Raw genomic sequence first — 10,530 nt, 5'->3', positions numbered from 1 at the left:
ATGTGATGCAGTTCCTAAAGAAATAAAATTTTAAATGAGCAAACAGTGGGCATGGCTTGTTTTTCTACTATGGGCTGAATGGACGTAAAGTAGGCATTTTCAGTGGTGGAAAGAGTACTAAAAAATCATACACAAGTAAAAGTACCATTCATTCATTCATTCATTCATTCATTCATTTTTTCTTTTCGGCTCAGTCCCTTTATTAATCTGGGGTCGCCACAGGAGAATGAACCGCCAACTTATCCAGCACGTTTTTACACAGCGTATGCCCTTCCAGCCGCAACCCATTTTTGGGAAACAACCATACACACTCATTCACACTCATACACTAAGGACAATTTAGCCTAGCCAATTCACCTGTACTGCATGTATTTGGACTGTGGGGGACACCGGAGCACCCAGATGAAACCCACGCGAACGCAGGAAGAACATGCAAACTCCCCACAGAAACGACAACCGACCCAGCTGAGGCTCGAACCAGCGACCTTCTTGCTGTGAGGCGACAGCACTACCTACTGCGCCCCTGCGTCACCCAAAAGTACCATTACTTGGCTAAAAATGTAGTGCAAGTAAAGTAAAATTATGTGTCATAAATATTACTTAAAATATGTGTAAAATGTAGCCTTTCAAAAGTACTCAAGAGTAGTAAGTGTTGAGTATTACACTGTCAAAAGCTGATCCGTTTACATGTAATTTGTGCGTGTGTGTGTAAACGTTCTGTAGTGTATCGAGTTATTGCCCAGCAGGCACACAACTTCTAAAGATGTTAATATTAGGTTAGATTTAGGCTGTGATGTCGGGTAGATTACCTTAAGTCCATAGCACCACAAGCCCCCTGTACAGGTTAACGGACTAAAACACAGTAAACGGAGCAGCATGGCACGCTATATGATGTTCTTAGAGCTCCGACTAACACATTGGCATTAATGCATGTATTTAGACTGTAAAAGTGTATCTAAGAGGATAGACCTTCATCTTTTAAACTTATAATACTATTTGGATAGTATAATGATAACTCAAAGTTATTAATAGTTTAAGTACGACTAGTCTGCTTAATTATATGGTAATGATCATAATATGACTAAATAGCTCTGTTTGATTTAGGAGATAGCAGCTATATGGGGACCGCATAAAAAAATATCCTGATCTGAGTAAGTAGGGTTCTGCCTTTTTAGGATAGCAGTCAATCGCCACTGTTTAGTGACCAAGACTGATATGCTTGCGCTTAAGAGATTTGTATAAATCAACACTGTGCACTGGAAAGACCGAACATGCAGTGAACCTTCATCCAGTACACACCATCATTGGACTAACTGGCTGGACCTTACATTAGAAAGTGACCAAAATCCGATGTCAACATCTTACACCAACGTCATGTTGACGTCAGATGCTGTCATTTATTCATCAGGTATGGCAACCAAAATCCAATGTCTGATAGACGTCATAGTGGTAATGTTCACACAATGTCAAGCTGTAACGTCACTAAACATTTATATTTGGTAGGTTTTAGGTTGGACGACATTGACAATGGTTCGACATTGAGTTCTGATGTCAACCTGATTTTTTTTCCATAAAATGCAATGTACCCACGACGTTGGGGTATAACGTCAATCTGACGTCATTTTGACGTCTGGTGCCTGCTGGGTGTTTAAGGGCATTTCATCATACAGTAAACATCAGTCATCTTCTCAACAGTGACATGCATAAATAGTTTCTGGGTCAATGCTAAAGATTTTTGACATCTTCTTGGACACTTCTAAAGCTTCCAAACAGTTTGCTGCAATTATAAATCACCCATGTTTTCATTATGATGTGATTTACCTTTGTGGGATTTGACAGTAATCACAGGACTGATTTTTTTATTCCCCATAGACAGGAAAAAATAAAGTAGTGACTGCAGGTTGAAGGAAAGTAGTGGAGTAGAAGTACCGATACAGCACTAAAAATGGACTCAAGGGAAAATAAAAGTAGACATTTTTAAAACTACTTAGTAAATAACAATTCCTGAGGAAAACTGTTCAATTACAGTAATTTGAGTATTTGTAATTAGTTACTTTACACCACTGGGCGTTTTATTCCGAAAGATCGGGAAAGGGTTATAAAAGAGTTATAACAAACTAACAGAAACCTCCTGCTCACCATTCCTGTTTGTTGATAAAACTAACAGTTGGAGCAGCATTAGCCATGTCCATTACCTCAAAATCAGGTAATCTGATAAAGTAACTGAAAACAATCAGGAAGTGCACTTTCAGATTTCAAGTAAAGATTAGAAGGGCAAACATTTTGTTTTGCTTTACGACAAGCCAGATGAATTGTTCATTACAAACCAATGTGAGTTTACAAAATCATATGGTTAGTTTTGATTTCTTAGGGACTTTAAGAATATAAATCATACGTGCCTACCATAAAAACAAGTTTGCAAGGCAAAAATAAAGTTACCATATGGTCCTTTACCCAATCAAGAGTTAAATCAAAACTGTACTTATTAACACAAGCATATTTTCTCAAATCATTTCAGCCACTTAACATCGCCATTAGACAGGTTTCTGTTCTTAAAGAAAACATTTTAAATATGAGAGACTTTGCCATTAACTTTACAACATAACATACAATAACATTGGACATGCCTGTAATCTTTGATAATCTGCAGACTTTTAGCATATTTAAAGACTTTATGTTAGAGATGTTTGATCCTGTTCTAACTGATCTGTTCATTTAGATTTGTAGTGTAAAAAAGGTACAGTACATTCCTGTGGTTTGCTCTGTAACATTTTATAATCCATTTGAGGTGATTAAGCTGTCAGAGATGCTTGATCCTGTTCATGTCAGCTGCTCCACGGGCCTTATCTGAATCTCACCAATCTAGAATAAAAGGAAAAAGTTCACATTGCAAATCAATTCTACCCAAAAGTGTTTACAATTTCATCTGCCTATGCAGGCACTGTAAATTAAACTTTAAATATTAAAAAGGTAAGCTCAAAAATAAAATCATTAAAAACATGAGATACAGGATTTGTCCATAGCTCTACAAAAAAAAAAAAAAAAAAAAAAAAAAAAAAAAATATATATATATATATATATATATATATATATATATATATATATATATATATATATATATATATATATATGTTTCAAAGGTGATTCCTTGAATTTACTTTTTATTTGGGCTAAATTTAAACAAATAAATTAAACTGAACATTACTAAATTTAATTTGTTTGTTTAAATTCAACCCATATAAATAATTTGAAAGAATTTTGAAGACATAATTTTATTCAGTGTACTTTTATAGATGCCAGCAGCCATTTTTAGGGGGTTTTGACTAAAGAGCTGGTAGGTTAACTCTCTCCCTCCATTAGGTCAACTCCAGTGCTCAGGGTTCTGGGTGCAGTGTCATTTTGTCCAGTTTGATTTGAGAAATTTTTCACAGCAAACCTTGTCCATAAACCCCTTGTTTAGTCCACTATAAATAATTGAGTAATAAAGGCGCTCCATCCCGTTAAACATCTTTTAAACGGGATAGCTAAATCTTCTCTGAATATAATACATTGCTTTTATTATTTATGAAAACATTCACAAATCTGTTTTGACCAGTCAATCTTTCCTCAGACTCCAATACAACAATTCGATTATTTGTGAAACCTTTCACAGAATATTTTTGAACAGTTAACCCTTCCCTGAACACTTTTATGATTTGTGAAAACTTTCACAGATCAGTTTTGGCCATGTTAACCCTTCCCGACCCAAACTCATGTAAATCCCTTTTATGATTTGTGAAATCATTCACAGATCAGGTTAAGTCAGTTAACCCTTCCCTGAACATAATACTTTTATAATTTGTGAAAACTTTAAGAAATCAGTTTTGGTCAGTTAATTCAATTCAATTCACCTTTATTTGTATAGCGCTTTTACAATGTAGATTGTGAATAGAATCATAGAATATTATAATGAATTGAAACAGTGTCAGTCTAGTTTTTAAAGTTTAATTTCAGTTTAGCTCAGTTCAGTGTGGTTTAATATTCAATACTGAGAGTCCAAACACTGAGGAGCAAATCCATCGATGCGCAGCTCTACAGGTCCCGAACCATGCAAGCTAGTGGCAACAGCGGCAAGGAAAATTTACCAATTGGCAAAAGTGAAGAATTAAAAAACCTGGAGAGAAACCAGACTCAGTTGGGCTTGACCATTTCTCCAATGGCCAAACGTCTTGTGCAGAGCTGCAGTCTCATGCTCTCCACTACTCCATGTCCACCATAGCAGCTGCTCAGGATACAGCCTGGTTCAGTATTATAGAAACCTTGGGATCATCTCATCGCTGGACTAGTATCACATCATTGGCACTGCATAATCTCTGAGGGCCTCGGGATGAGTATATCCCCAGGTGAAAATAGAGAATAAAGAGAATAATTAGTGTAACTGCTGTTCATAGTATAAATAAACGAGGTGCGAAACCTGTGTGGAGCAAATTTATGCATCATACCGCTATGTGATGTATGCTTTACTAAAAACATATGTCTTTGATCAAGTTTGAACTGCAAGAGTGTGTCTGAACCTCACACATTATCAGGAAGGCTATTCCAGAGTTTAGGAGCCATAAATAAGAAGGCTCGACCTCCTTTACTCTACTATGCTATTCTAGGTACTACCAGAAGCTCTGAGTTAACCCTTCTTTAATTACAATATATTGCTTTTGTTATTTGTAAAAACATTCACAGATTAATTTTTGCAAGTTACCTTTTCCCAGACTTATGTAAACTGCATTTATGATTTGTGAAAACTTTTCACAGATTTTTTTCTTTCTTTTTTTCACAGATCAGTTCTGTCCAGTTAACCCTTCCCTGAATATATTACTTTTATTCTTTGTGAAAACTGGAGTGTGAAAAGGGTTAACAGGCCAAAACTGACCTATGAAAGTTTTCACAAATCATAAAAGTGGTGTACATGAGTCTTGGAAGGGTTAACAGGCCAAAACCGACCTGTGAAAGTTTTCACTATTTATTTAAGTGTTTTATGATATTCAGGGATGAGTTAACATGATGTGATGGATATATATTACTCATTTCTTTATAGTGGAATTACCAACGGGTTTATGGACACGAGGTTTGCTGTGAAAATAATCACAAATCAAGCTGGACAAAATGACACTCAGTTCAGAAGTTCAGAGTTCAGAAAACAGGTACAGGCATTATCAAATAAAATTTTGATTTTTAAAAATTTAGATTTCAGGGCAGGGGGGATCATCATCTGAATTCATAAATCATAGAGAACAGAATTCGGTACTATCATAGCACACTGTGTATTTATAGGCTAAAGAAAACAATGCCAAACAGCCAGCTTTCTTTATTAGGGTAAGCATAACATATTCATAAAGTATTTAATTGCTTAACTACTAACTGTACAAACCTTGACAAAATAAATAACTTCTTTTTTCTCACAGTATTAGATTGAAAGATCAGAGAAGTACAGTAGCCTACACCATGGTCTGATATGGACTAAAGACTTTAACCCTATTTTAATGCCAGATTTGAACAGGAATGTCTCTGATTTACCTGTGATCTGGTTGACCAAAACGCATCTCATTACAATCAGTCATGTTTAACCACAGACTCCCTCTGTCTCATCCACGTTAGCCATTGTAAGAGGATGAATGTGCTGACTACAAAAAAGATCAATGAAAATCTCATTTAACCCATGGAGGTCTGGATTTGGAGTCACACTCAAGTGGAAAAACATACTACAGGCTGATCCAACTTTGATGTCCTTAGTCAAAATGGAAAAACTATACCTCTTGAAAATATTAGAGCTCAGAAGAGCAGATGTAAGTGTAAGACAGTACGCTTTTCTACAAACATTGAAGTTTGTCTGTAAATAATAAAATTCAATTAAAATAAATTGCACTTACTCTGCATTTGGCAAATTACTGATGATTTAATTGTTGCACCAAGAATAATTTTACAAATTGTATATAAAAATTGTATAATACAATTAATGAAAATCACTAAAATAATAATAAAATGTCAATTTCATGGTGGGCGATGCAGTGGGTAGCACATTCGCATCACAGCATGAAGGTCGCTGGTTCAAGCCTCGGTTGGGTCAGTTGGTGTTTCTGTGTTGAATTTGCATGTTCTCCCGTGTTCAAGTGGATTTCCTTCGGATGCTCCGGTTTCCGCCACGAGTCTAAAGACATGAATTTTGTAGGCTAAATTGTCCATAGTGTATGAGTTTGTAAGGATGTTCCTCAGTGATGGGTTTCAGCTGGAAGGGCATCCGCTGTGTAAAAAAAAAAATGTGATGGATAAGTTGGAGGTTCATTCCGCTGTGGTGACCCCAGATTAATACAGGGACAAAGCCGAAAACAAAATAAATGAATAAAATTTCATAGTCAGTCACAAAAGTGTTCTTGCATTTCATAAGATTTGGAGTGAAAAAGATCTTTCACGAGGATATTGTTTCTGTCAGCTCTACATTTAAAATGTGTAACAAGATTAAACCATCTAAAAGCTTTCAGGACGATTAATAAGGCAGGAAATCTGAACACTGTATCTGGTTATGTCAGCTGTTCCACAGGTCTCATCTGAATGTCACCAATCTGGAGATAAAGAAGGGAAAAAAATGAAATAATTCAATTGTGTTTCCACATAGACGTTTTATAGCAGCTGATATCAAACCATGTCAACAAACACATCTTATCTCTATTGATTAATGCTTACTTGAACATGAGGAGGAGCACTTAGGACATAAACCACTGCATTTGCTAGATCATCTGGCTGCAGGCACTGGACATGAAGGTGTTCATCATTAAAAGGAGCACACAATGAAGTACAACAGGTTGCATAAAGGCAATTTGTTCATACCTTTATACTTTTGTAGGTGGCAGAAGCCTTGTCTTGGTTTTCACTAAAGAGTCTGTAGGCAAATTCTGTCTCCACTAAACCAGGGGATATACTCTGTTAAAGAAAAAGCGCTCTTAGTACCAAATAAATCATTACATATAAAATAATCACAATGTGTTCTTCAATCTGCTCTTACTGTGGCACGTATGTGGGTTTTGGCCTCTCGTAACTCTTGCCTCAAACCTTCGGTGAGAGCAGTCACTGCGTATTTAGTAGCGGTGTAGAAGTGTGTATAGGCACTGTTTACAACCCGATGCCCAGACATACTAAAACATAAGATAATATTTAATAATATTGAATAACATTGTTGCCTGGCTGAAATGTGAATACAGGCATAAAAACATGAACACTCCTGTACCTGTTAATATTAATGATATGGCCATCATCAATATTTCTTTCTTTCATGGACTGGAAAGCCTCACGGGTGCACAATGACAGGCCAATTACATTCACCTAAACAAAGTAACTTTTTAGTATGAATGCTTCACAACGTACACTACAAAATAGCTAAGTGATTAATCAGAATTCAGAGCAATTATTGTGAACAACAAGTAAATGGGGTGTAACTGTCACCTTTGTTGTACATCCAAATTGAAATTTGACTAAACATTTGAACATCCCTTTTTTAACAGAAACAAAGTTTCAAACTAAATGCAGAACCTACACTATGTAATCTCTGATGCTGTAAGTAGTTCTCTAATAAGGTCGTTTTTCTGGAAGCTCTACAAATGTTGTTGATGACTTTGGGCAAGGAATTCAACTTTCACTTGAATAAAGATTGATTTGATTAAATTGTTTCATGTCACTTGACCAGATAAGTTTAGATACTTCCTGCTAGTGCGTTAAAGGTCACAATTGTGACCAATATGTAACTAAAAACAAACAAGGGAGGTGTGAAGTCTGTGTGAATTTTCTATACAAATTTGGGATTAAATGGGTTAAAAATGGGTTTTAAATGGTTTTTATCAATTTAATAAATGAGCTGCTTCGTTTAGGCTAATTATTGAAAATTGGAACCATCCACCTAAATTCTAAACATATTTGGGTTTTAACGATTTATAAGCTAAATCACGGCAGCAAACTTTATGCTCTTTAATGCAATTATAATAAATACCTAAAGCCAAAACACAGCAAGAGTAACATTGTTAGGTCAGAGAGAACCTGCTGACGTCTTTTATATTATCTGTTGTTTGTTCTTTAGTTAATTTGTGTCTTGTATGTGTTTATTTGATGCTTTACCTCTCTGTAAAACTGCAACACATTTTTATGATGCTGTTTTTGTTACCCTGACATTAATAATAAAAAAGGGTCACAGCTATTGCTCTTTCTGACAACATGTTACATCCATAAATGTTCATTTTCAAAAAAACACCCTTGCTTATTTATTTTCAGAAAGGATTTTCATTTATACCTAAACTCTTAAAATAATCTAATAATTATACTGCATAAAAACTCGTTCTTGGTGTAAATCTTTTAAACTTGTATTATTTGCAGGGTTTTATTTATGTAACACTTTTTTTCTCTTAATTTTGTGTCTTTCTCGCATAAAAAAGATGGGCTACAGGGAGTACAAACTGTAAAAGGCTGTAAAAGCTGTGTATATGTTTGACACATGGAAGTTATTGTGAGTTAGCAAGACCTAGCATTATTTGTAATATTTAAATTTTATTTTTGGGTATTACTTTTATATTTTAATTTGTTTTGCTTATCGAGACAATGTACTTATATATAATTGCGTTGTTCTGTTATTCGTTTATGCATTAAAAAATATTTGTTTTACATTTTTTTTTATTGACTTCAATAACAAACATACAAAATCCAATCTTACACAAAAAAGACAATGATAGTAACAATGATAATATTATAACAGATCAGGTTAAATAATATTATAAACATATATGAAACAATATAATAAAAGAGAAACAAAAGAAAAAAAAGAAAAAAACATTAAACAAATATATAAATAACACAAATACAGCAAAAGGAAAAAAGGACTTATGTCTCTGTGATATTTATAAAATAATTATCATAATAATCCAAGAACCTATCACTTTTATTGTTTTTATCCAGTCTTAGAGATTTAATAAAAACATCAATTTCTATTAACAAAATGTAAAAAAGAAGGCTGCGCATTGGAGAATGCTGTGAATAAAATATTTTCCATACAAAATAAAAAAGATAATAATAAAGTTGTCTGATATGGCAGATTTAACTTTATAGCAACACATACTATCTTGTAGTAGAAAGGGTCTGGAAGAAGCGATGTAATTACCTATATGGAGATATAAGCTGCTACTTTAAAAACTTTTTGTGTTTTCACACTGAAAATATATGTGAATCAGGGTTTCGTCTTCAGTTTTACAAAACGAGCATGTACTATCAACCTCCATGTACTTTGCCAAAATACTATTCACTGAATATATTTTATGAAGAATTTTAAAATTAACCTCTTGTGTTTTATTGAAAATGCAGTACAGATGAGATAAAAGCCAGGCTTTTTTTCAGTCTATTAGGTCAATGAAAAATGCCCAGTTCAATTTGCCCTTAGAGACATTATACCTTTTATTTGGGAAAATTTGTTGAATATGTTTATTATTACATTGCTGTCAAATAGACTAATTTTAATTAGGCCTGCAGAAATTGCTTTTTTTGCACAGCATTAAATTCTTTAAAAGGTAATGGAAAATTATTATCAGACATAAATTGTTCATAAAAGTTGCCAGACTTATCAAAAATTGAAAGAATCCTAATTACAATTCTGTTAAACCACGTGGATAGAAAAATAAATTTATGTCTAATTCCAATATCAGAGTTTTTTATTTATGTAGTGAGAAAGTGTGGGAATAACACAATTTCCAAGAAAGAAGAACCTGGTGGGTTCTTTTTCACAGTGCAATTGGCAATATATTAAATAGATAATAACATTTTAAAATAAAAGGAAAGACCTCCATGTATTAAAAAAATGGGATACAAAAAAAAGAACGTGCTGACGTCACTGAATCACTGACTCGGTTGAACCGGCTCACTACTACAATTGAACTATAATTCTAAACCGATTCGCCAAAACAAACTGCTGGCTGTGTCGTTTCAAATCACCACGCAATTTATTTACTTACGTTCATCATAGTCCTCCAGCCGCTGGCTTTGCCGTTCAACAGAGGCTCTGGCAGAGCTAAACCAGCATTATTAATGCACACATCAACACCCTTATGTTGAGCCTTAATCCAGGAGAACATGGACAAAACTTCATCCTCTACTGAAAGATCACATTTATATGGAAACAGAGCACCGCTGTATCCGCCACTGACACATTCAGCCGCCAGTTTCTGCAAAAGAACACGCGATTAATGTGTATCCAGTAGCAAACCAGGCTAAAGCTGTTGTTCGCTTGTACTGTACCTCTATTTGCTCCACATTTCTGGCACATCCGACCACCTTCATGCCATGCTGGACAAGAGCTTTTGCGATTGCAGCTCCTATTCCTACTGAAGCTCCAGTGACAAGAGCAACTCTGCCTTTCCAGCGATCCATGTTGCTAACTATTCTCTCTCAAGTCTAGATCAAGCACTGGACATCTAACTGTGGGCTGTGCAGTGATCACAGGGTTGCCAGGTCCAAAGTTCTTCTACCACA

General features: G+C 34.9%; 1 protein-coding gene and 1 long non-coding RNA gene across 2 annotated transcripts in view; one reads left to right on the top strand and one right to left on the bottom strand.

Moving 5' to 3' along the window:
* Nucleotides 1-10,530, top strand: part of LOC141377804 (uncharacterized) — a 304,437-nt gene that overhangs the window by 249,317 nt on the left and 44,590 nt on the right. The gene's annotated exons all lie outside the window — the stretch shown is intronic.
* On the bottom strand, nucleotides 5,913-10,466 carry dhrs11b.1 (dehydrogenase/reductase 11b, tandem duplicate 1). The gene is made up of 7 exons (NM_001002143.2): nucleotides 10,297-10,466; nucleotides 10,014-10,223; nucleotides 7,256-7,350; nucleotides 7,034-7,163; nucleotides 6,859-6,951; nucleotides 6,715-6,780; nucleotides 5,913-6,593 (listed from the first exon to the last, which is right to left on the bottom strand). The coding sequence occupies exons 1-7, from the start codon at nucleotides 10,426-10,428 to the stop codon at nucleotides 6,552-6,554; spliced, it is 768 nt and encodes a 255-aa protein (NP_001002143.2). The 5' UTR covers nucleotides 10,429-10,466; the 3' UTR covers nucleotides 5,913-6,551.

Source organism: Danio rerio, chromosome 15 (genome assembly GCF_049306965.1).
Source record: "Danio rerio strain Tuebingen ecotype United States chromosome 15, GRCz12tu, whole genome shotgun sequence".
NCBI classification, from domain to species: domain Eukaryota; kingdom Metazoa; phylum Chordata; class Actinopteri; order Cypriniformes; family Danionidae; genus Danio; species Danio rerio.
This window is presented reverse-complemented; position numbering and strand designations above follow the sequence as displayed.

Bases quoted from the DNA above. Each gene is read 5' to 3' on its own strand.
- dhrs11b.1 (NM_001002143.2), bottom strand. From the start codon at position 10,428: ATGGATCGCTGGAAAGGCAGAGTTGCTCTTGTCACTGGAGCTTCAGTA. The intron at 10,224-10,296 runs GTACAGTACAAG...GTTCTTTTGCAG, and splicing joins GAAATGTGGAGCAAATAGAG to AAACTGGCGGCTGAATGTGT. The intron at 7,351-10,013 runs GTAAGTAAATAA...TACTTTGTTTAG, and splicing joins GCTGGAGGACTATGATGAAC to GTGAATGTAATTGGCCTGTC.